This window comes from Dermatophagoides farinae, chromosome 5, assembly GCF_024713945.1.
Source record: "Dermatophagoides farinae isolate YC_2012a chromosome 5, ASM2471394v1, whole genome shotgun sequence".
In the NCBI taxonomy this organism is placed as follows: domain Eukaryota; kingdom Metazoa; phylum Arthropoda; class Arachnida; order Sarcoptiformes; family Pyroglyphidae; genus Dermatophagoides; species Dermatophagoides farinae.
Window position 1 is genome coordinate 1,606,139 of NC_134681.1, and position 26,353 is coordinate 1,632,491.

Consider the following 26,353-nt stretch of genomic DNA (forward strand, 5'->3'; position numbering starts at 1 on the left):
TATCCAGATGTTTATGTTTATTTTTGTTTTCATATTTCATTTTATTAGATGTAAATGATGATTATTGTCTAGCAATTAAAAATTATTATTATTGTGATCTAATGATAATGATGATATTGATCACCAACACAATATTTTATTGATATTGATCAATGATTTTTTGTTTCTACATTTCTACACATGTCACACAACATGCATACATTTTGCAGCCAATCATCATCATTTTTATGATTATTGCACATGATGATGATGAAAAAGTAGTAACGTTACGCCAAACCGATCGCAAAGATTGAGTGAAGCAAAAGAAAAGTATCGATTTGAGTATCGATCAACACAAACACATGAGCACATGAACACACACACACACACAGGCGTAAATAAAATGAATGAAAAAATCAACTATATAAACAACAGGAGGAGCAAAAATGATGAGAAAAACTTCACTTCTTTTTTAAACATTATAGGTGAATATATAACAATCAAAAAAAAGCTAAAAAAAACTTGAAGGACAAACACACAACAAACACTTACCTGTTGATTGAAACAAGAAAAGCAGTATCAACAAGTATTTCAAAAAAAAAAGATGGAGCTAATGATTTCAACAGCTAAGCAACAGACGAATCAATCAAGACTGGTTTGGACCATTCCGGACAACCATTTTCTACGAATCGATTTATCAATCTGAACAATCTGATCACGTGAATCATGATGTGTGTGTGTGATCTATATACCAACCATTTCATCATGACAACCACAACGAATTGTTTGCAAAAAAAATGAACATTAATTTTTTCTTCGTTTCGTTGTTATTATGGCCACATTTTTCTTTATTGGCCATTATAAGAAAAAAAACCACGAATGAAAATTTATTATACAAAAACTAACCAAAATAAAGTAAAAAAAATATGCCATTTTGATGTTTGTTTTCATTTCATTTTTTTTTTTTTTTTTTGGTTCGTTCGTTCCGTTTATAGTCGTTAGATCTCGTCGTTTGCATATTGCAAATCAGCCAAATCCAATGCCATTTATTCAGTACACAATTGTATGGTTACAATTTCAAATTATGGTTTTTTTATGGTTGTTTCTTACCAAATAAATTCCCAAGAATTCATTCATCCAATCGAAAACAAAACAAAACAAAAAAATTATTTCTTCTTACTCGACTCTACTTTCTCGAACAATTTTCAGTTTTGTTGTTGTTGTTATTGTTGTTGTCGTTGACACACACACACACACACACACACACAAAATATAAAAATCCAAATTGAACACAAAATTATTGTTTTTACATTTCATTATCATCATTTATTGATAAATAAATAAATAAATAAAAAACAATGATGATAGTGGGTGTGGGTGTGTGTGAAAAAAGGCTTTAAAATGTAAATGGAGAGAGAGAGAGAGAAAATCAATTTTTTAATAATAATAATAATCATAATAATCAATCTCAATCAATAATTAAAAATCGAAACAAACAAAAAAAAAATAGAACAAATAAATATTTCTTTCAAAATGAATAAGAGAAGAGGAAGAGGAAGAGGAAGTGGAAGAAGAAGAAGAAGAAAAAACAAAATGAAATAAAATAATTAATCATCATCATCATGATCATGAATGACAATAAAAGTGAAATGAAAAATGAAAAACAAACAAACAAACAAATATAGTTGAAAAAAGGGACACATAATAATAAGTAAATAAACAGAAAAAAAAATGAGCAACTTCCAATAGTATATGATGATGATGATGATTCACAACAAATAATGTGTGTGTGTGTGTGTGTGTGTAGTGTTGTTTTTTTTTAATTTTTAAAAAATAAACAGAAAAAAAAATTCAGCTGATGATCAGGTTCAGAATGGATTGTTGCAAAAGATGTGTATAATGATAATCATGATGATGATGATGATGAATATGAAAAAAAAAATTTTAGAGAAAAAGAATGTGAAAAAAATGATGATCACATCTGAAAGTCTTTTTTTTTGTTTTGTTTTGTTTTGTTTATTTGAGAAAATATAAATTTCTTCTTCTTCACAAGTATAATGGGTTGTTAATGTTGATTTTGTTGTTGTTGTTGTTGTTTTGAATATTAAACAATTATAATGAATGAATAATAATAAAAATATAATAATTCTATATATAATTTGAAAGAATGAATGAAAAAAATTATGGCCACCAAATTAATTAATTAATTTTTTTTGTATTTAAAAATGATGGATAATTACGATGACGATGATGATTATGATGATGATGATGAATATTGAGCCATATTTTATATTGAGTTTGTTATATTTGATGAGAATTGAAAATAAAAAAAATTGAATTAACAATTTGGCAACCGAAACAAACAAAATCAATCAATAGCCATCAGCAATAGAAATTTGATTTCAAAAATCATAAACCAAATGTTCCCGTTATAAATGACAATGGTTGATATAATACCAATACAAAACAGACAAATATGACGAATAAAGGCAATACGGCGATACCAAGTGACTGGATTTAGTTTATAATAATAATAAAAAAAAATTCGTTTTATCAGATAATATCAAAAAAAGACAATAAATTTAGCACATTTAAAATGAACACACCCACACCCACACACACACACACCACTTACCACTTGATTCTGTAATGATAATAAATCATGTTTTTCTTTCAATGATTCAATCTCTTGATTCAAACATTCATTATTGGCCATCAATATTTGATTTCGTTGTATTAATTTGTCCATTTTTTTCATTAAAATCTAATTTTTTTAAATGGAAAAAAAAAATTTTTTGGTCAAGATAAACACATTTTAAATCATATCGTTAATCATATATCTAACCTGATCAATATTATCACAATCAATTTGTTCATCATTTTGAATGGCTACTGTTTCATCGCCATCATCATCTTCAACATCAATGGCCATTGTTAAATGCTTCAACATTAACATTTTCGATGATGATGATGTTTGCTGTTGTTGTAAATCTTCATTATTCTGTGTTGTGGCCATCAATAATTTCGGTTCAATTTGTTGTTGTTCAACTTGTATTGATTTTTCCAATTTCAATATGTTGTTGATTGATCCGTCGTTTGTTTGATGTTCACGATTAGATTCTTGTAATTGAATATGTAAACATTGAATATCACATTTTAATTTATTATTCTCATCGATTTGTTGTTGTAATGATTCATTCTGTTGACGTAGTAAAGAAGAACATTGTTGATTTTTTCTTTGTAAATTTTTGACTATCTCATCAATAATTGATTGCACCCTAATTATCGTCGTATCCATTGATTTTAATTTCTCATCAATTAAATCATCAATCATCGACAATTGTTTTACAATTGATTGATTACAAATTTCCATTTGTTCATAATGATTTAATAGGAAATTTTTAACTTGTTCATATTGTTTTGGTTCGATTGATGTTGAATCTGTAGTTTTTTAAAAAGGAAAACAAAACAAAACAAAATAATATAATCATTAGAAATTTTGGCACGAAAAACAGAAAGAAAACTATATTGTTAAACATACCTCTAACATCGACTGATTCATTCCGATAATCTGTTTGTGTTTGTTGATGATTTTCAGATAATTTTCGCACTTGTTTTTCATCATCTACATCTATCATTGTCTGAACATTTTGATCCAACATAATCGGTAGAATTGTATTCGTTGATGTGGTTGATTTTTTCACTGCTACCACTTGTTGCTGCATTTGTTGACCACTATTGTTGGCAAATTTTTGCTGTTTCAATTTCATATCTTCATCTTCCAAACGTTTCATTTTGGCCATTAGTTCATCTTTTTCTTTTTTTAATTTATCACAATTTTGTGCCAAACATTTCAACTCTTTAACATTAGAATCTAATGATTCCTGTAATAAACGACATTCATCAATTTTGGCATTTAATCTCGTTTTGGCTGTTTGTAGATTTGTTTCTGTTAGAATCTTATTTTCCAATGCTTTCTGTAATGAACATTTAGATTCTTGTTCAAATTTTTCCTTATCGGCAATCAATTTTAAATTATTCTGTTTGAGCGCTTCAATAATGGATGATTCTGGTGAATCACGATTTTTTGCAATCAAACATACTTCAAGCTGTGCTTGTAATGTTTGTATACGGCTTAAGAAACGATCCTCTTCAACCAATGATCGCCAACCATTTTTAGCTGAATCAAGTGCTTCTTTCATTATTTGTCGTGTAGAATCTAATTGTTGTTCCAATAATCTTTGTTTCTGTACTGATTGATGTATTTGACAAACAAGATCAATTAATTGACTAGGCGGTATCTGTATAGATGAATTTGGATAATTGAGTAAAAATTGTCTGTCACCATCATCAAAACAACCATCAGCTAATAGACGATGATTATGATCTTTTGTTGCTTCCGTACCATCAGGATGAAATAAACGTATAGTTGCTATAACACAGCTATGAACATTTTTCTTTTCAGTCACTTCAACACCAAATTGTATACAATCACCAGAATAAACAACTTGAGGTAATGAACGTTCATTTGTTGTGGATAAACGATGTCCATTGACAAATGTACCATTTGAACTACATGTATCTTTCAGGTAAAACTGATTAATCAATAAAAACAGAAAAAAATTAAATGATTAAATTAAAAAAAAAATGATGACAGTGAATTAAACAAAATTACACAAACTATACCTTTCCATCTTCATACCAGAATAAGGCATGATTACGTGATAAAACTTTACAATCAAAAATAGCATTATTTAATGATGTCGATGTTCTACCAATCGAACGGCCAACTTTTGCCTTTTGTGTAGCTAATGATATACGTCTTTCAATAAAATGACAAGAATTTTCTTTCTTTGTCAATATAATAATTGGCTCACCAAATGATTGATGATTTGTATGATTCACATTTAAAATTGATGTTGATGATGATGATGATGACGGCGAGGATGATGTTGAATTTGTCGTATCAATATTTTCAACATATGATGCTGATGTATTGTCATTCGTTGTTGTTGTTGCTGTTGTTGATGATGATGATGATTGTGGTGAAACTGATATCGAATTCGTTGTTGTAGCTGTGTCTATTGTCGATAATGATTGTTCTGTGATTGGCATTAAACGACTAGATTTTGTAAATATTGTTGATGAATCATTTAATGGTATTGATGTATTTGCAGTCTGAACGGATTCAATCATTGTTGTATTTGATAATTTATTATTTAAATCAACAAATATTGGCGATGTATTTGGTTGTTGCTGTTGTATTGGCGATGATGATGATGATTCTATTGATGAATCACCATTTATAATCACATTTAAATTCTGATTTTGACGATTATTATTATTTATAATGGCAGCATTTTTTATTTTCGAATAATTTTCATCATTACTTGTTGCTGTCGTTGTCATTTTCGATGATACAGGACCATTAATCATGAATGTGGTCATTTTTTGTTTCAAATTATTTGGATATGATTGATATTGTTCAATAATCATTTTTTTATCATCATCATCACCATCACCATCATTATCATTATCGATATTTTTAATATCAATAAAACGTGTCATATTTTTTTCAATTCTAAAACGATCATTATTATTATTATAATGTGGATGATGATGATAAAAACGATCATTTGGATCCGGTATTTTACGATTAGATTTTAATGTACGATCAGCATCATCATCATCATCATCATCATCATCTTCATTATCATAGTCATCATTGTCTTTATCAATTGAATAATTTTCTTGATCACAGCTATTTATATTCACCTTATTTGGATGATCGATATTATTCACATTATTATTATTATGATTCGTAACAAATGTTTGCATTGATAATAAATTATTCTTGCCTATTATTGGTTTCGTTGATGATGTTGATGAATTTAAATTTCCAACCGGTACAGAAATCACAGTACAACGATCATTATCATCATCATCATCATTTTCAATTGATGAATTTGATGATAATTCTTGATCAATAGTAATACCTGGATAATGATCGATTAGGACATCATTTTCATCAACTTCAACATCAGCCGAAGAAGAAATGATGAATGTATTATCACCATTATTCACCAATAAAGAATTTGCATCATCTTCAATCATTTTGTTGTTACAGGTATTCATTATTGAAACAGTACCATTCGATGCTGCTACTGTTGTTGTCGATGATGACGATAATGAGTTTGGTTTTAACAATTCTGTATCGATCTTTTGTCCATTTGTATTCGATTTCATCAAGTTTGATGTTAATGGTGGCGATGAAGACATTTTTCTTTTTTAATCGTTATTTTCATTGATTCTTATTATGTTTTCAATTCAATCAAATAATCCATTAACGGTTTCTCCATGATTAGACGCTTAACGATTGGTTTGATTTGATGAACCATTATATAACGCACGTATGTAAGCTTTTCATTGATCTAGAAAATAAGAAAAAAAATGAAGATATTAGTAACGAAAAAAAAAATACAAATATCCAAGATTGTAGATTTTTTTAATAAATCAAACTTTTTAATGACAAAAATGAATGAATTTATATAAACAATAAATATAAGATATATAAGAAAACGAAAACGACCATAAAAAACACACACACTTCATACAAACAAAAGACAACACGTAATGGTGTTAAATTCGTCATAGTTCATTCAACAAACGACTCAATGTGTTGATGATTTGTGAAACATAAAACAGAAAAAAATTTGCTCATTATTATAATGCTTACAGTCACAATCTCTATGGAAGGTTCATACTGATATGAATCTAGTGATTTGAATTGGCATAGAATTAGCACCTGCATCAGTGGATAATATTCATTCGTAAACCAGAAGATTTATTAAAATGTAACGTTATTTTTTCAACCTAAGAAAAAAAAACAAAAATTTTCAATGTCTATTGCAATCATATATTATTTATGATGATCAAAAGAAACTTTTATCATTATTTTGACCGACAAATTCGGTTATGGCTACTACAATGCTGAAATATGATTCTCCATCCTCTCATACAAACAACGGCATGGTTTTTTTGACAAGTAACAGCACAGTTTGAAGTTAGTTCACAAACTCAAAATGTATTATCTCTTACTTATATATATTATATTTTATCTATGTTTCTCAAACCAGAGGGTTTTTTTCGAATGATTATCTGATGAACTGATTAAATAGCCAACAACCAATTGGGCAAGAGTCATACAATAATTGTGTTGATTTTTGTTTTGTTTCAAATAATTATTGGGCTTGTCGTCTGCTTCGTAATCTATACCATAACACATTACATAAACATCGATGATATTTAATGAGATGCTTGTTGACAAAAGAATCAGTGATTGTTGTTTTTTTTCAGGCAAATATTCACAATTTCTATACGATTATCGATAGTGTTTGTTAGTGTGTTTTGATGAAATAGTATCAGTAAAAGAACAGCACAAAAAAAATGTTTATTTTTCGTATTACAACCGATGGTTATGGTATGGCTCATCAGATGATCCGAGTGAGACGAGATGATAACATCGAACAATTATTGGACATTTATATAGACGGTCCACCACCATTGTCTCGTAATTGGCTGGTTATAATACCTAATAGTTTAATTCTTGATCGTATGTATTAATTTTTCAGTTTAAAATGACAACAATAAAATAATTAATCTAATCATCACATGTATGACAAAATCATTTGATTTTGTTTGCGGTTTTATTCATTTTTTACTGCCCATATTTTGATTCAAATTTTAGGACCAGAAAATTGGCACAATATCCGCGATATGGTTCAACAACTTCCATTATATCCATTAGTTCAACAAGAATTGAATTCAATTGCTCGAAGAATTATTGTCGGTAAGTTGAATTGACATTCAAAACTATGTACTTATATTTAATATGAACATTTTATTCCAGTGGAAGAAATACCGACCGCAATACAACATTGGTATCGATTGTATGGTAATAGTCCACGTTATGGAAATTTTCGTATTACTTCATCTTATGTCAGAATTTCTTAATTCTTGTGGAGGGAAAAAATGAATTCACATGAAAGAAAAACGCAAAAAACCCTTTTTCTTGAATCAACAACAAAATTCAATTTCATTCTCTTTCATTAATAAAAATGAGATTTTTTTTTGAACAAAAAACTGTGTCAATTTAATTCACTGAATTTCACAGAATAATTCTATTCCAATTCCGTGTATTCGAAACATCATTATAGTGATCATTATCCATTATTGAATAATAAATCTGGCAGATAGAAATCGATTTACACATCCATATGATCCAACTTATACATAACAAATTCCACCATTTCTTTGGCATATCAATGACAAAATACGATTAGATAACTGGATGAAAAAATGGATTATTCATTTTGAATAATATCAACCGTTTAGCAATTCAACAATCGTTCGCTTGTGTAGCCACCTGTCGACTTGGAAAATAATGAAAACATATTCACATGGTTTCACTTTACAATTCTTAACTGAATTTCAAATTCGTTTTAGGAATTTTCATTTATGAATTTAATTTGCCAAAACCTGTCCATCGATAATCGCTAGAACAAATGGTGAAATTATCAACCGAATACATGAAATTAATGATTTTAAAATCCGAAATAATGGCGAAAAACGTTCCGAATACGATACGTTCTCTATGAAGAGTTCACATAATGGTAATACTTTCAATATTGCTTACTCATTGTTTACGCAACTCATTTCGCAAAACGTTTATAGCCAGTGAAATTTTGATTTGATTCGATTTTTATTATTAATAAAACTTTGATCAAATTGAAATATAAGTTAGTCTTTTGTGAAAAAAATGAATGTACACCCTCTTAATTTTTTCTTTTATTTTGAGGCTGCACCTGTAATAATTAATTTGGTCATCCCTCGTTACCTTAATCGATTCTTCGATTTGTATTTTGAAATGACGATTTTTTCTAACCCGCCCCCATCCGGGTGGTGGGGTATTCAAATACCTGAAAACTATTTTTATTCTGGTAAGAAAAAATGATTTTAATAATTCAGATAAAATGGGTAATTTTCTTTTTTGACTCTAGTACCATTTCGAGATCGTCGAATTCTTCAAAACATTCGATTTTATGACGACGTGGAATGGCATATACTTTGGGTGGTGAAGAATTGAACAATTTTCTACGATATGTGACGATCGGTAAGCAAATTCTAACGATTTGATTATTGAATGACGCTACAAATTATTCATTTGTCATTCATTTAGCTGAGCATCCAGCAGATCTAGTGGTGAACACAGACCACGAACATCCCATTGCGACATTTGTGGAAATGACCGTTACCACACCCACCAGAAACTATCCGATTTTCAATGGCTATAACCTAAATGTCGAACATCCGAACAATGTAACGGTTTCACAAATAGAATGCCGGTTCGTGATCAGATACACTCCAACAGAAATAAATTTTCAAGTATTTGATCCTGATGAGGAACTTGATCATGGCGATAATATATAGTGATAATAATATTTTAATATCATACTCGTCTTCGACGTTATCGCATTCGTGGATGAGGATGACGATGATAAAATTTTTCATTCACAAATAAGAAAATGTTTCACATAATTTCATTTGAATATACGAACTCTGACAATTTGATTTGAAGTTTTGAATTCATAACATTGTATATAAGAACGTTACTCATTATACTCATAATAATACGAAAAACGGCAAACCATTGACATTTTCAACAAGTTTAAACATTATTGATTACTTTCTATATTTTGATATATATAAATAAATATTCAATGAAAAAATTTTGTATGAAATAAAAATTTTTCATTCATCGATGTAAATGATGCAAATGATGGTTATACAAAAATACAACCGAGACAAAAAAAAATGGAGAGAGAATGTGAATATGAATAAAATGAATTGAAATGAAACGAAACCAAAATCGAATGATTCAAAGATCACATTTAATAATTAATATATTTGAATATTCGAATGAATGAAATAAAATTCGTGTTAAACAAAATGTTATAGCTTCTGCAGCCTCATCTATCGATTCAATGGCACTTTGGCATGAGCGATGCGCTCATTTTTCAACAAAGATGATCTCAAAAATGATGAATAACAAATTGGTCGATGGTGTTCCGAGTAATATTGGCAACAATATCTCATTTTGCGTCTCCTGTAAATCGGGTAAAATGACGGGAACCTCCCATCTTAAAAGTTCCATTCATCAATATTTGAAACCTAGCTTAAAGCTTCATCTTGATATTGGCGGATATACAACAAGATCCATTCACGGAAATATGTATTATCTAGTTGCAGTTGATGAATTTACAAATTACATCAAAATTGCTTTCATGAAAAATCGACAAGAAACCTTGGAAAAGTTTCGTAAAATAGTTAATGAAATCAAGCTTGACACTGGTAATGATGTCCTGAGCATTCGTACAGATCATGGCTCTGAATTTCTTAGCAAAGACTTTAAGTCGTTCATCAACAGTCGAGGTATCCTTCATGAATTAGCCACTGTCAAAACACCACAACAGAACGGGCGGGTGGAGCGGGCCATACGGAACATTGTTGATCATTCTATCTCCATGTTATCGTCATCAAATTTGCCATTATCCCTTTGGGATGAATCAACAAATTGTTCTGTTTACGTCATAAATCGTATGTTAAATTCAAGAAATGAAATTCCATTTGAAAAATATTTTGGTCGTCGTGTTGATCTTTCAAATCTCCGTATCTTCGGCTCATTAGGCTATGCCTTAATTAAAAACGATCGACATAAATATTCATCAAAGACCAAGAAAGTTTTTATGGTTGGTTATCATTCAAGTAACACTTATCGTGTTTATTGTCCAACCAATCGACGTATCGAATTTGCTTGTGACGTGAAATTTAATGAACAGGCTAAATGCCATATATCGACGAACAGCTCAAATATTGACAACAAAAATTTAAATTCAATTAATAACGATGATCAAAATTCATCATTTTCATCAAATGAATCAACCGATTTGAATCATCATGATCAAACTGTTACAAACCCCAACATCGTTATCGTCAACGGGGGAAGTGACATCGATTCTATCAACAACCCAACTGGGGGAAGTGACGAAAATGTTACCGATACCGATCTTGATGACAATGATTCCGAACATGTTGAAACAACCAATCGACGATCAGTTGGACGTCCTCTTGGATCATCAAATCGTAGATATGAAATTAATCCTGAACGAATAGATTCTTTGCGACCACGTTCAAATGAAAGTGAAGCTGTTGTGGCCATTGCTGGCAGTGAACCGAATACATTTGATGAAGCTGTAAGCAGTATTGATTCCGAAAAGTGGAAACTGGCCATGCAACATGAATTTAATCAATTAATTAAAAACAAAACGTGGGCTCTGGTTGAATCACCGTCTAATGTACGGGTGATATCAGTTAAATGGGTGTTTACAATCAAAGAAGACGGTCGGTATCGTGCGCGTCTGGTAGCAAGAGGTTTCGAACAGGATGATAAATCATCTTATGATTGTTACGCTCCAGTTGTTTGCATGGAAAGTGTTCGCTTGTTCTTCTCCCTGGTTGCATCCATGCACATGTCATTGGTCCAATTCGATGTATCCTGCGCCTTCTTGAATGGCCAAATTACCGGAGACGTATATATTAAACAACCACCTGGTTACGATGATGATTCAGGCCGTGTCTGCAAATTATTTCGAGGTTTATACGGATTACGTGAAAGTCCCAGGAGCTGGAACTCCGTATTTGATCAAACCAAACGTAAGTTTGGCTTTAATTCTACTAATCTCGATCCCTGTTTTTATTTCATGCGAGAAAATGCCGAATTCACAATAATGATCATTTACGTCGACGATGGCATAATTGCATCAACGAACAAGAAGAAACCGCTCGAAATTTTTGATAAATTGTCTAAAAGATTTGAAATCCGTAAAGTTGAATCATCTCGTTTCCTCGGTATTGAATATGAACGAAATTATCGAAATCGGACTATATATTTAAAACAAGAACAATATTTATTGGACAAGTTGAAAAATTTTGAAATGAATGAATCGAGACATTCTGATACACCGTTTGCCTGCGGTACGAATCCATATGACACCGAATCTCCAACCAACGAAGATTATCCATATAGACAGGCCGTCGGTGCTCTTCTATATTTGTCCTGTAAAACACGTCCAGATATTGCATATACCGTATCATTATTAGCAAGGTTTACGAACGCACCAAATGAAATTCATGTGAAGTCAATAAAACGTCTTTTTCGATATCTTAATGGCACACGTTCGGTTGGTATTTGCTTGGGCGGTGAAGTTCCAAAATCGATTGTGGGATATGCAGACGCTGATCTCTCTGGTGACAAAATTGGTGGAAAAACAACCACTGGACACATTGTTTATTTTGGAGGTCCAATCATTTGGAAGACTCATTTACAAAAATGTACTATTGATAATACTTGCGAGGCCGAATATATATCAGCATCGTTGTGTGCCAAGGACATGAAATATATCCGAAATCAATTGGTCGAAATTGGAATCGAAACAGACATTCCCATTTTAAATTGTGATAATCGTTCTACTGTCTACCAAATTTATGGTCAATCTATTACGCCAAAACTTCGTCATATTGCTATCAAATTTCATTCTATTCGTAACGATGTAATGGACAACAATCTAATCGTAAAATGGATTCCCACCGATCAACAGGTTGCGGACGTACTTACTAAATCTCTCCCTCCGGCTAAATTTGTTCCTTTGGTACGTTTGCTGAATCTGGGGAAGTGTTAAAGCAACTTGAACTTTATTCATCATACATACACATTGTCACATATATAAACGACACATTTATACATGTAGTCAGTTGATTGTTTTCTTCTACACACACAACACTATGATCATCTCTTCTTTTTATATTTGTGTATCATTCATTTTGTATTTTCTTTCTTTATTTTGGTTCTTTTAAATTACAATAAATATAAATTAATTAATTTCAACAATAGCCAAATACGATTAGATAACTGGATGAAAAAATGGATTATTCATTTTGAATAATATCAACCGTTTAGCAATTCAACAATCGGTCGCTTGTGTAGCCACCTGTCGACTTGGAAAATAATGAAAACATATTCACATGGTTTCACTTTACAATTCTTAATTGAATTTCAAATTCGTTTTAGGAATTTTCATTTATGAATTTAATTTGCCGAAACCTTTCCATTGATGGTCGCCGGAACGAATGGTAAAATTATCAATCGAATACATGAAATTAATGATTTTAAAATCCGAAATAATGGCGAAAAACGTTCCGAATACGATACGTTCTCTATGAAGAGTTCACATAATGGTAATACTTTCAATATTGCTTACTCATTGTTTACGCAACTCATTTCGCAAAACGTTTATAGCCAGTGAAATTTTGATTTGATTCGATTCTATAGTATTAAATCATTTTTATTTTATCAAATTGAAATTGAAATATTTGTTAATCTTTTGTAAAAAAATGAATGCACACCCTCTCAGTTTTTTTTTGTTTTTGAGGCCGAGCCAGGCCTAATTAATTTGGTCATCCCTCGTTACCTTAATCGATTCTTCGATTTGTATTTTGAATTGACGATTTTTTCTAACCCGCCCCCATCCGGGTGGTGGGGTGTTCAAATATCTGAAAACTATTTTTATTCTGGTAAGAAAAAATGATTTTAATAATTCAGATAAAATGGGTAATTTTTTTTTTTGACTCTAGTACCATTTCGAGATCGTCGAATACTTGAAAACATTCGATTTTATGTACGCCTTGGAATGGCCTATATTTTGGGTGGTGAAGAATTGAACAATTTTCTACGATATGTGACATTAGGTAAGCAAATTCTAACGATTTGATTATTGAATGACGCTACAAATTATTTGTAATTCATTTAGCCGAGCATCCAGCAGATCTAGTGGTGAACACAGACCACGAACATCCCATTACGACATTTGTGGTAATAGAACGAAGAAATTTTTGTATTAATATCAAAAATCCATTATTGAAATATTTCAATATGGATAACCGGATTATGGATTCACATTGTCGATTATTGAATGAATGTCCAATATCGAGCAGCAATGATAATGTTGGTGATAAAACAAAAGAAAAAGAACAAAACAATGATAATAAAAAAATTGAACAACATCATCATAATCAATATTATTACAATACGAACAATGAAAAAGTGCCAAAATTTAGCAATTATAAACAAGATAATAATGATGTTTTTAATCAACGAAAAAAACATTTTCATCATCATCACCACCACCATCATCATCATCATTATCAAAACATTCGATTTTATGTACGACGTGGAATGGCCTAATGATGATGATCATAATAATAACGATAATCGAACCATCAATGATGATGATGATTATCATCATGAAAATTATTCATCATTAGTATCACATCATCCTGATCATCATCATCATCATCATGATAATCATCATCATTATGCTTATTTTCTAACATCAATACCTTTGAATTATTCAAAAAATTCATATAAACACCATTCAATAATCTCCAACAATAATTATAATAATGTGAAACATTCAAAAAAATTGTATGGTAATAGTCCACGTTATGGGAATTTTCGTATTACTTCATCTTATGTCAGAATTTCTTAATTCTTGTGGAGGGAAAAAATGAATTCACATGAAAGAAAAACGCAAAAAACCTTTCTTCTTGAATCAACAACAAAATTCAATTTCATTCTCTTTCATTAATAAAAATGAGATTTTTTTTTGAACAAAAAACTGTGTCAATTTAATTCACTGAATTTCACAGAATAATTCTATTCCAATTCCGTGTATTCGAAACATCATTATAGTGATCATTATCCATTATTATTGAATAATAAATCTGGCAGATAGAAATCCATTTACACATCCATATGATCCAACTTATACATAACGATTCAATTATTTCTTTGACACATCAATAGCTGTTAAAGCAACTTGAACTTTATTCATCATACATACACATTGTCACATATATAAACGACACATTTATACATGTAGTCAGTTGATTGTTTTCTTCTACACACACAACACTATGATCATCTCTTCTTTTTATATTTGTGTATCATTCATTTTGTATTTTCTTTCTTTATTTTGGTTCTTTTAAATTACAATAAATATAAATTAATTAATTTCAACAATAGCCAAATACGATTAGATAACTGGATGAAAAAATGGATTATTCATTTTGAATAATATCAACCGTTTAGCAATTCAACAATCGGTCGCTTGTGTAGCCACCTGTCGACTTGGAAAATAATGAAAACATATTCACATGGTTTCACTTTACAATTCTTAATTGAATTTCAAATTCGTTTTAGGAATTTTCATTTATGAATTTAATTTGCCAAAACCTGTCCATCGATAATCGCTAGAACAAATGGTAAAATTATCAATCGAATACATGAAATTAATGATTTTAAAATCCGAAATAATGGCGAAAAACGTTCCGAATACGATACGTTCTCTATGAAGAGTTCACATAATGGTAATACTTTCAATATTGCTTGCTCATTGTTTACGCTACTCATTTCTTAAACCGTTTATTTATAGCCAGTGAAATTTTGATTTGATTCGATTTTGTTGTATTAAATCATTTTTATCAAATTGAAATTGAAATATTTGTTAATCTTTGGTGAAAAAAAATGAATGCACACCCTCTCAGTTTTTTTTTTGTTTTTGAGGCCGAGCCAGGCCCAATTAATTTGGTCATCCCTCGTCACCTTAATCGATTCTTCGATTTGTATTTTGAAATGACGATTTTTTCTAACCCGCCCCCATCCGGGTGGTGGGGTATTCAAATACCTGAAAACTATTTTTATTCTGGTAAGAAAATATGATTTTAATAATTCAGATAAAATGGGTAATTTTCTTTTTTGACTCTAGTACCATTTCGAGATCGTCGAATTCTTCAAAACATTCGATTTTATGTACGACGTGGAATGGCATATACTTTGGGTGGTGAAGAATTGAACAATTTTCTACGATATGTGACGATCGGTAAGCAAATTCTAACGATTTGATTATTGAATGACGCTACAAATTATTCATTTGTCATTCATTTAGCTGAGCATCCAGCAGATCTAGTGGTGAACACAGACCACGAACATCCCATTGCGACATTTGTGGAAATGACCGTTACCACACCCACCAGAAACTATCCGATTTTCAATGGCTATAACCTAAATGTCGAACATCCGAACAATGTAACGGTTTCACAAATAGAATGCCGGTTCGTGATCAGATACACTCCAACAGAAATAAATTTTCAAGTATTTGATCCTGATGAGGAACTTGATCATGGCGATAATATATAGTGATAATAATATTTTAATATCATACTCGTCTTCGACGTTATCGCATTCGTGGATGAGGATGACGATGATAAAATTTTTCATTCACAAATAAGAAAATGTTTCACATAATTTCATTTGAATATACGAACTCTGACAATTTGATTTGAAGTTTTGAATTCATAACATTGTATATAAATACGTTACTCATTATACTCATAATAATACGAAAAACGGCAAACCATTGACATTTTCAACAAGTTTAAACATTATTGATTACTTTCTATATTTTGATATATATAAATAAATATTCAATGAAAAAATTTTGTATGAAATAAAAATTTTTCATTCATCGATGTAAATGATGCAAATGATGGTTATACAAAAATACAACCGAGACAAAAAAAAATGGAGAGAGAATGTGAATATGAATAAAATGAATTGAAATGAAACGAAACCAAAATCGAATGATTCAAAGATCACATTTAATAATTAATATATTTGAATATTCGAATGAATGAAATAAAATTATTTTAGCATATATATTCTTTCTATAGAAATAAAATGATCATCATTATCTCATTATTATTATTATTGATCACCATGGATTTCAACTTTGATTTTTTTTTTCAATGTTCATTTCTGGTAAAATACAGATATCAATGCTTCTATATCATGTGTGTATGCGTGAGTGTGTGGTTTCTATCTATTTGATGTATTTTTATACATGGATGTGTAGACCAACAACAACAACAACAATAATAATAGTAAATGATTCATCATTCCATTTCAAACACTAGATTAATCAATGAATACGAGGCAAAAAATTTTTTTTTTTTTTTTTAAAGACCACCCAGATTTTAGATATTAAAACGAATTGGTGTGCGTCGTGTATCTATCTCTCATCGGAAACAAATGGTTGTTGTTGAAAACAAATAAAAAAACATCAGCAATAATAACATTCATTTAAATCATCCAAATCAAAATTTGAAAAAAATGGTTTACATATTCTATGTCAAAACAGATTCACGTGGAACTGCTGAATTTAAATTACGATGGCGTATTGTTCAAGATATTGATATTATCATTGAAATCGATATTGCTGGACCACCACCAGCATCAAATTTATGGAAGATACAGATACCAAGACGTTTTCTTTTACAAGGTATTTACCAATAGTCACCAATATATATAAATCATAATAATCATTATTCTGTTCTTAGTTCCACGAAATTGGCGAGACATTCTTTTCACTTTAGAAAGCATGACATATCGTTCTATTCATGGTGATCAATATACAGAAATGGAATCCTCAATTATCATTGGTAAGTTTTGTGTTTTTTTTTCATCACATCAATATGAATTCATTCAACACATTGAATCCTATATTTGGAATTAAAGAAGAAGAGGTCCGAGAAAATATGCGTGAATATTATGCAAGTCATGAATTTGAACCACGTCGACCATGGTCATCGGTGATAAGAGCAGCCTATGCACGGAAACACTTTGTCTGGGATTAGAAAAAAAACAAAATCAATTCATTTCATTTGGTTTAATCATCAATCAATTATACTTTATACTTTACCAGTTTAAATACCAAAAAAAAAAAAAAAAAAACAATAATAATGAAGATAATGATAATCTAAATTTTCAATATTCAATTACAATATATTTTTCGAAAACAAAACAAAAAAAATGCAGATCCTTGATTCAATCAATTTCTTTAAAATCGTTTGTAATTTTTCTGTTTTTAAAATAAAAAAAAAAATGATGATAATTTGCAAAACAAAACAATTTTAACGTACTTCATGAATGGATACAATGTCTATATAATGAAAAAAATCCGTTTTCATCATCTCAGTTTTCGATTTGACTCAATTCAAAGCTTAAATTGGTCATTATTTGCAAAAGTTTTTGAAATAAATCTAAACCATATTCATATATTGTCTTTTAATCCAACTTTTTTTTTTTTGGTACAAAAAAATGTCTTTTCACGTTTTCAATGTTCCAATGTATCGAAATAAGAGTTCAAGTAAATTTCGATGGAAAATTGGTCACGGAAGTGATGAACTTGTTGTCATGATCGACATTTATGGCAAACTACGAAATAATACAATGTGGATAGTCAAATTTCCAAAAGAAATGTCCGCTAAATGTATGTAATTGATTCCAAATTCTGAACTGAACTAATGAATACATTTTTTTTCTTCTTTTTTTTAAAAAAAAAAGATCCGACAAATACGGAATTTATTTATCGTGATTTACAGCGAACTGGTTACAGTCCAATCGTTGAAGAAAAATTGCAAGAACTTCGAAATCAAATTCAGATCGGTAAGTTGATTTTTTTTTATTCTTTGATAAAAATAAAAATCGTTCATATTTTTTTTCCAGTATCCGAACGAGATGGCGTACCAGCAAATCGATGGGATTTGACAGCCTATTATGGAAAACCTGGATTCGAATTCGAAGAGTAAACAGAAAAAAAAATCTATGAAAAATTCCTGATAAAATGTTCATTTTGAATTTTGATTCATTTTCTTTTTTTTTATTTCGAAACAAAAGAAAAGCCATAATACAAATCTATTATCGATTTACATCCAATGAGTGCATAAATTATACAGACAACACAACAAATGAGTACATACACAATTTTTGATTTCTTTTAAATTACCTTAAATTTTTTGAATTTTATTCCTGTTTTTCTGCTACCTGTGTTCATTCATTTAAATTTTTCATAATTTATTTCCAAATAAAATGAAACATAAAAACATTTCAAAAACAATCCGATAGATTGCGTTACCGTCTACACATGTATGTGAAAAATAATGAAAAAAAAAATACCGAATGTGAAAATATGTCAAAACAAAAACTTTTCAAATTATTTATTATATATATATTCTGATTGAATTCAAATTAAAAATGGACAGAGAAAAAGTTTAAAAATTTTGTCATCATTCATTCATTCACACAGACATAAATAAACGATCATATTCAATTCCTGATTACTATTCCTAAAAAAAAAATGATAATGAAGGAAAAAAAGTTTCAATACCAACCATTAGATGATGATAATCGTTGATGAATGAAGAATAAAAATTTCAGACAATCATGCTGATTATTTTTTTTTTATTGGTGAGTATTACCGGTCCCGGTTATTTTATGTTCAAGTATGTTGATTTAGTTGTTGTTGTTGTTGTTGTTTGGTGACGATGATTTATATCTATTTATATATATATATATTCACAAACCAAAACATACATTTTATTATTAGAATAAAACACAATCATCACATACACACACACTGAAATGATGAAAAACACAAATGATTTTCATTTTAAAAAATCATCATTACATCAGATAAAACCACAAACATGAACATATATACATCACTAATTATTATGATGAATAATAATATTCATTCATTCATCATCATTATTTAAAATGGTCACACATAAATTGGTGATAATGAAGACATCATTTTTTGAATTAAAATGTCAAAATTTAACCACAAAAATATTCAGATTGTTTTCACAGATTTCTATGGATGATGATGATGATGATGATGATTTACGTAGGTGGAGAAAGAGAATGAAAGAATTAATCTATCGGATCGATTGAGAATATTTGCTGCCAATTTTTTTTTTTTTTTTTTTGAACAAAAGAATAGAATCCAATAATGTTTGTTGATGATGATGAGTGTTTGGCTTTTGATGACGATGATGATGATGGTGATGATGAGTATTGAGAATATATATGTTATATGTATGAGATCCAAAAATAGAACCGAATGAATCGTAGAATGAATAAATACAACGCCCTTTTTTTGTTAGACAAAAATTCTATATTCCTTTTGCTTCTATTTACGGGCGGCTTAGATGGTAGGTTAATTTGAATTTGAATTGAATTTATGTTGAAAAAAATTAAAAACATGAATGAAAAAATTATTAATAATCTCTATATATGTTCAAATAATGAACAATTTCATCATGCTACATTTCTTTGCTGAACAATCAATGAAAAATATGTTTACGTGGCATCAACACATTGATGATTCGAGTTGGCAACACAATGATGATCATGAATGATGAAATTGATGCAACAAACAAATTCATAGGCAAAAAAAAACAAACAAAAATCAATGTTACTATTTTCACGTTGATTCATTAATGAATGTTGATGATTAATATATATGAAAATAAATTTCAATCATCATTTTTTTCTTTCAATTTTAAATTTTGTTGATGATTGATGATGAATAATGATGATGATCATTAGAAAATTATATCAAATTTTTGACATTGTTGAACAAATTAAATTACATCGTTGTTGTTGTTGTTGTTGTTGTTGTCGTTGTTGTTGTTGTTGTTCAGTGTTGCATATTGGCCACAATTTTTTTTTTCATTTTCATTTTACAAATGTACAATATTGAATGCTATAAATTTTATAAAATAAAAACAAAAACAAAAAAAAAATTCACCATTAGTTACGAGAAAATAAATTCTGTTGGAGAAAAAAAAAATTTTCTTTAAAAATTATAATTGCTCCAAAAAGAAAATAAACAAAACAAAAAAAAAAAAATTTTTTTGAGCATGAAATTGTGGAAAAATTTTTTGACTTTATTTTCTTATACGTTCAATTCTTGTTCTTGTGGTGTTGTCCACATACACACACACACACACAAAAATCAACAAGTTTGTGAGAAGAAAAAAAAAATACTTGTTTCTTCTTCTGTTGTCTGAACTCAACAACCAAATGATCATCACCATATATACAATTATATTATTATATACGTAGTATTTTCTATCACTATCACAGAAAAAAATAAGACAGTAAACAAAAAGAGAAAGAGAGAAAAAAATAATGATGTGATGCTATCATCATCATCATCAAAAAAAAAAGAAAAAAAAAGAAATAGAGAGAGAGTGACTGGCAATAAAAAAAAATGAAAAAATAAATTGCAGATACTTATTTCTGATTGTGTGTAGTGGCGGCGGCGGCGGCGTCAATGGCAAGCAACGGAAAAACTAGAACTAAAAACGACAAAATACCAAATCAAATCAAATAACAAAGTGGTGAATAAAAAAAAAACGACAAAAAAAAACTCATTGCCCATTTTTATTTTTCATTATTAAGTCAATATTTTATTATTCTATTCTTTTACACACACACACACACAAAAATGTAATTGTTTACTCATACACACACACACACACACAAACAAACAAACAAACAAACAAAAAAATCAATCACAAAATGTGAAAGCAATCAATCAATCAATCGATATAATAAGTGTTTTTGTGTTTGTTTGTGACCACGTTTTTAAGACATTGTCATAGTAATAGCAGTAGTAGTAGTAGTAGTATAATTTATAAAACTCATCATCATCATCATCATCGTCATCTTTATTGTACTAATATCACATCATATCAATCATCAACCTAATTAAAAAATTTAAAAAAAAAATTTTCCATAGCGCCACCATACACCATACACCATATTGCTATTGATTAAATATAAATGCTGCTACTCTACCAACAAAAAATTTTCTAATTTTGAAAATCATAAAACAATATAAATAATAATAAAATAAATATATAACAAGAACAACGAAAAATAGATTAAAGCAAATGACGATGATGATGATATTAAAAAAAAACCTGTATCTGTTTTTTTTTTCAAGGATGTTCAAAAGTAAAAAAAAAACAAAATGAAAATTTCAAATCGAATAAAATTCGTTCATTTGCTTCTCTACTAATACTACTACCTGCGTATTGTGGATGGATGTGTGTAAATAATAATAATAATTATTATTTTTTTTTAATATTTCGGATGAGGATTCACTATTCATTTTTTTTTTTTTTTTGGCTGCTGTTTCTCAATAATTATCATTCTCATTCAATCTTTACAACTACCACATACCACTATATGAAAAAATTGTAATGGCTCGATGACTATGATGAATTATTATTCTACCATCATCATCATCATCATCATCATGGCTGTTGATTGTTGTTGATGGTGGCGATGATGATGATGATGATGATTTTACAAACACCATTTTTTTTTGATGTGATACAGTGATAATCGTTTATTTTTATGATATCACACACACACACACACATACATACAACACTAGAAAAATTTCATTTGAATCATTTTTTTGGCTTTGATTTTCATTTGAATTTGTTTGCAACAAATGATGATGGAATAAATGAAGACAAAAATGAAATAGACACAAACACCCGGTTGTGTGTGTTTATTCAGTTATGGCCAATGGTCAAAAAAAAAATGTGTTCGATAATCGTATTATCGTTTAGAATAGTGGAGAAAAAAAAATTGTTCAGTGGTCATGTTGATTTTCAAGAACAATTATCAGCAATAATAGGCCCTCTGTAATGTAACACACTTATACTAATGGGGATCGAAAAAGTTGTCATTTTTTTTTTCGTAGTGTGGTAGCAAGAATTGTAAATTTTGTATTTTTTTTTTTACCAAAAAAGGATAAAATACTCACCAAATACGATGAATCATATAATAATAAATAAATTTTACCTGAAAAGGTAAAAAAAGGGTAGCGTGCAAAAAAAAACTGATATCATAAAGATTCCAAAATGAGACTCGATCGAAACACACAAATACACTGCTCAAACTAATAGCTAAAAGCTATTTAAGTAAAGTAAAATAAAAAACAATTTATCCATTAACAGTAGCAAGCAGAAGTAGTAGAGAAAGAGGATTTTTTTTTTTTTTGAAAATGGAACCAAATGGTCCACGGGTAAAAAAAAACAACAACAACAAACAATAGAATGGGTGGGTCATAGCCATGAAATAGTGTATGGTTTGTTGGTTGATCGGTTTTGTTTAGTTTTTAGATCGACCAAAGTAGAGGAAATTGAACATTTCTTTTTTTTTTTGTTATTCAAAGCTTCAATTGCTAGGATTTGGATAGTAGGCTTGTTGTGTTCGTCGATCATCATCATTCACCATCATAGGTCGTCATATATCGTTCTAGCTTGGATTTTGGTTCAGGTCCAGGTCAAGGCCTGGTATAGAATTGTATATATTAATTTGAAAATACAGTAAATTTTCCACAATAATCTAAGCGTTAAAAATCATAATAATATTGATGATGATGACCTTTACCTTAATATATTTCTAAGAAAAATATAAAAGCAATGAATGGAATAAACAAAATTACATCGTAAAGATCAAAGGAAATATAAAATGCAAACATACACAAACTAGCTAACTTATGACAAAAAAAAACCATGAACATTCAATGTATTCGATTTATTCCATTTCGAACAACAACAACAACAACAACAACAACAAATAACCATATACGAATAGTCAAAACATATGGCAGCCATTTTGGTAGTGGCCATGATAATCACCGAGACCATCATTATTGACGAGTTGTTTTGTTTCCAGTTGAATTTCAAGTTTTTCGTGCAACCATTTTTGAAATTTTATTTATTTATTACTTATTACCAGAACAGATCTTTTTCACTGATTGACCATTGATGACCACTAATCAAGTGAAAACACACCACATGACCGATCAGTGATCAATGATCAATTTGAAGAAAAAAAACGATTTGAAAATAAAATCAATAACAAAAATTACCATTCGATTCTGTTGTTATAATATTACCGATTTCTTACCTGACCAAAAAAAAAATTGGTTATTTTGATACAATTTTTGTTTATATTTCGGGAATTTTTCCCATTTATTGTTTCAATTAATGAATTTTGTTTTGAATAAAAAAAAATTGATTTTGATTTATTCATACAAAATTGATTTTGAGTAAAAAAATTTTTTTTTATTTAAAGATTTCTACAAATAAAAAACATCAATTGTGTGTGTGTGAGTGTTTTTCAGGGGTTTTTTTTTGCAAATCATAAATTGTTCATGATTATGAATTTATTATTTAAACTCAGAAAATTTGTTTTATTCTGTTTTTTTTTCTTTTTGATTGCCAGGAATTGTCACACCACACCACACCACAAAACAAATACATACCCAATGATAGAATTCACTTGATTCACGGGAGCACGCCAAAAAAAAAAAATCACTGAAAAAATAACATCACAGAATGAAGCGATGATGATGATGGTGATTTTGATCTATTTGAAATTGCAATCAAATTATCATCGTCGATGTTGACAATTTTGTTATTATTATTGTCATTTTGTTACATTTTGTTATTTTTTCCATTTATGATTATTGCCAAATGATGAAAACTGATATATAATTGATGAACAAAATCCAAATGATGTTGATGTTGATGTTTCATATATTGTCAAATAAACAATGAAAAAAAAGGACTAAAAACATTGTTTTCAAATTATCATTATGATAATGTGATAACAACACATTGAAATGTAAAAGAATATAACGTACAAAACAACAACAACAACAAATCCAAACGGGAAATGAATTGAATTTTCTTCATCTGTTGTTGTTGTTGTTGTTGTTCACATAATCGTATGATGATGATCATCATCAAATATTTTTTTTTCGCATTCTGAAATAAAATGCTGTTAGAACAAAAAAAAAAAAAAAAATTCAGGGAATATTGCTCGATTATTTGGTTTGCTGTTTCAATAAAAACTTCTGACAGTAACAATATACCCCCACAATTCCTATTCCATTCTATTCTTCTTCTTCTTCTACTTTTTTTTTGCTATATAGAAACCTATTCAGTAGCCATAGTACAATACAAAGAGATTTCCGATGGTTTGGGCGTTATGGTTGAATTCATGTTGTTCTTGTCTTCTCTATCTATGTGTGTTCATCGTCGTTGTTGATTTTTTTTTTTTTTTTTTTTGATGCATTTGCGTACAAAGCTACAAAAAAAAAATTGTATTCATGTGTGTGGTACATAATATAATAATAATAATAACATTTAAGATTAGAATGGAAAAGGAAAACATCATATACAGGGCGGGTTCTTTCATTTATGTTTCGTGTGTTTGTGTGTTGCTGTTGATATTTGTCTGGTTGTCTCTCTCTCTCTGTGAACAAAATTAATTTATATTTACAGTGGTTTTCAAACTATTCATGTATGTATGACCGGTAAAAGATGAATTTCATAGAAGTTGTCATTTTGTTGTTCATTATCGGACCAAAAGCTCAATGTTTGATGATCACTGTGTTCGATTGACATGTCAAATGTTTTTTTTTTCATCTCTTCAGGACAACTAGGATCACATAGATTGTATATATATGTGTGTGTGTGTGAATAATAATACGTAGTAAAATAATATATCCACATACCCAAAAGAAAAGCAGATGGAAGTTATAATCCCAATCAAGTAGACATAGACATGATGATGATGAAAAAAATATATCAAAAAGTCATGGTGGTGGTGGTGGTGTTAGTGTTAGTGAGAAATAAAAAGATCCATGGAAGTAGCATTTTTGAAAAAAAAAACAGTATAAAATAGGAAGGTGGTATGAATGCTAAAAAAAATGATGATTCAATAAAAAAAGGCTCCCTCTATCACAAGCAGGCAATTCATGTGTGTGTGGCGCCTGTAATTTCTTTACGCCGTCGTGGTCATTATCATGATCCATCATCACCATTGTTGTCGGTTTAATTGTTAGAATCCATGTTATTTGTACAATGCTCGTTTTTTTTGTTGTTGTTGTTACGTTTTGAATAGGTTACGTGAGTTTTGATCGTTTTGTTTGAAAAGCCAAAATAAAAAAAAACAAATGTATGAGATGGGTGTTTGAAAGGATTAAAACCTAATTTTATATAAATGGGATGAAAAAAAATTAAAAAAAAAAAACTTTTTTTTGAAATTCAAATTTTTCAAACTTTGTTTCTAGTTAATTTCAAAAACAAATGAAACATTCAGATTCATGCGGGGGTGGTAATAATTCTTGATGCTGTCATTTTATTTTTCATACAACAAAAAAATGAAACAGATTAAAAAAAAACATTGATAATATTCGGCATTCATTTTTTTCCCATTCATTCCATCCATCCATCCATCCATCCATCCATTCGACAAAAT

General features: G+C 29.3%; 4 protein-coding genes and 1 long non-coding RNA gene across 9 annotated transcripts; 4 read left to right on the forward strand and 1 right to left on the reverse strand.

Annotated features, from left to right (window-relative positions):
• Positions 1-1,282: 1,282 nt before the first annotated feature.
• Slmap (Sarcolemma associated protein) lies at positions 1,283-26,291 on the reverse strand. 5 transcript variants are annotated; one of them, XM_075731455.1, is made up of 9 exons: positions 26,155-26,291; positions 25,608-26,081; positions 24,351-25,531; positions 19,384-20,759; positions 4,666-6,410; positions 3,521-4,574; positions 2,825-3,420; positions 2,615-2,743; positions 1,283-2,490 (listed from the first exon to the last, which is right to left on the reverse strand). In XM_075731455.1, exons 5-9 carry the CDS (start codon positions 6,256-6,258, stop codon positions 2,389-2,391), a joined length of 3,474 nt encoding a protein of 1,157 aa, XP_075587570.1. In that variant the 5' UTR covers positions 6,259-6,410; positions 19,384-20,759; positions 24,351-25,531; positions 25,608-26,081; positions 26,155-26,291; the 3' UTR covers positions 1,283-2,388. The 5 variants fall into 5 exon arrangements, with proteins under 5 accessions (XP_075587570.1, XP_075587571.1, XP_075587572.1 ...); XM_075731456.1 differs by having other exon boundaries at positions 24,351-26,081; XM_075731457.1 differs by lacking the exons at positions 24,351-25,531; positions 25,608-26,081; positions 26,155-26,291 and adding an exon at positions 21,293-21,507.
• On the forward strand, positions 7,341-8,572 carry LOC124499440 (uncharacterized). Its single transcript, XM_047063350.2, has 3 exons — positions 7,341-7,591; positions 7,727-7,828; positions 7,889-8,572. The coding sequence occupies exons 1-3, from the start codon at positions 7,426-7,428 to the stop codon at positions 7,990-7,992; spliced, it is 372 nt and encodes a 123-aa protein (XP_046919306.2). The 5' UTR covers positions 7,341-7,425; the 3' UTR covers positions 7,993-8,572.
• Positions 13,408-15,113, forward strand: LOC142597553 (uncharacterized). Its single transcript, XM_075731460.1, has 3 exons — positions 13,408-13,668; positions 13,729-13,842; positions 13,905-15,113. Exons 2-3 carry the CDS (start codon positions 13,785-13,787, stop codon positions 14,336-14,338), a joined length of 492 nt encoding a protein of 163 aa, XP_075587575.1. The 5' UTR covers positions 13,408-13,668; positions 13,729-13,784; the 3' UTR covers positions 14,339-15,113.
• Positions 15,418-16,576, forward strand: LOC124499450 (uncharacterized). The gene is made up of 3 exons (XR_012832252.1): positions 15,418-15,860; positions 15,921-16,034; positions 16,101-16,576. It is a non-coding gene; the product is annotated as an uncharacterized LOC124499450 (long non-coding RNA).
• LOC124498965 (uncharacterized) lies at positions 16,879-17,847 on the forward strand. Its single transcript, XM_047062798.2, has 3 exons — positions 16,879-17,492; positions 17,551-17,652; positions 17,729-17,847. Exons 1-3 carry the CDS (start codon positions 17,324-17,326, stop codon positions 17,845-17,847), a joined length of 390 nt encoding a protein of 129 aa, XP_046918754.1. The 5' UTR covers positions 16,879-17,323.
• Positions 26,292-26,353: the final 62 nt, after the last annotated feature.

Excerpts from the sequence above, each read along its gene's own strand:
- Slmap (XM_075731455.1), bottom strand. The coding sequence starts at position 6,258 with ATGTCTTCATCGCCACCATTAACATCAAACTTGATGAAATCGAATACA. Across the intron at positions 4,575-4,665 it reads TCTGGTATGAAGATGGAAAG|TTTTACCTGAAAGATACATG; the intron begins GTATAGTTTGTG and ends TTGATTAATCAG. Across the intron at positions 2,744-2,824 it reads ATTGTGATAATATTGATCAG|ATTTTAATGAAAAAAATGGA; the intron begins GTTAGATATATG and ends TAAAAAAATTAG.
- LOC124499440 (XM_047063350.2), top strand. The coding sequence starts at position 7,426 with ATGTTTATTTTTCGTATTACAACCGATGGTTATGGTATGGCTCATCAG. Across the intron at positions 7,592-7,726 it reads TAATAGTTTAATTCTTGATC|GACCAGAAAATTGGCACAAT; the intron begins GTATGTATTAAT and ends TTCAAATTTTAG. Across the intron at positions 7,829-7,888 it reads TGCTCGAAGAATTATTGTCG|TGGAAGAAATACCGACCGCA; the intron begins GTAAGTTGAATT and ends ATTTTATTCCAG.
- LOC142597553 (XM_075731460.1), top strand. The coding sequence starts at position 13,785 with ATGGCCTATATTTTGGGTGGTGAAGAATTGAACAATTTTCTACGATAT. Across the intron at positions 13,843-13,904 it reads TCTACGATATGTGACATTAG|CCGAGCATCCAGCAGATCTA; the intron begins GTAAGCAAATTC and ends TAATTCATTTAG.
- LOC124498965 (XM_047062798.2), top strand. The coding sequence starts at position 17,324 with ATGGTTTACATATTCTATGTCAAAACAGATTCACGTGGAACTGCTGAA. Across the intron at positions 17,493-17,550 it reads AAGACGTTTTCTTTTACAAG|TTCCACGAAATTGGCGAGAC; the intron begins GTATTTACCAAT and ends TTCTGTTCTTAG. Across the intron at positions 17,653-17,728 it reads GGAATCCTCAATTATCATTG|AAGAAGAGGTCCGAGAAAAT; the intron begins GTAAGTTTTGTG and ends TTGGAATTAAAG.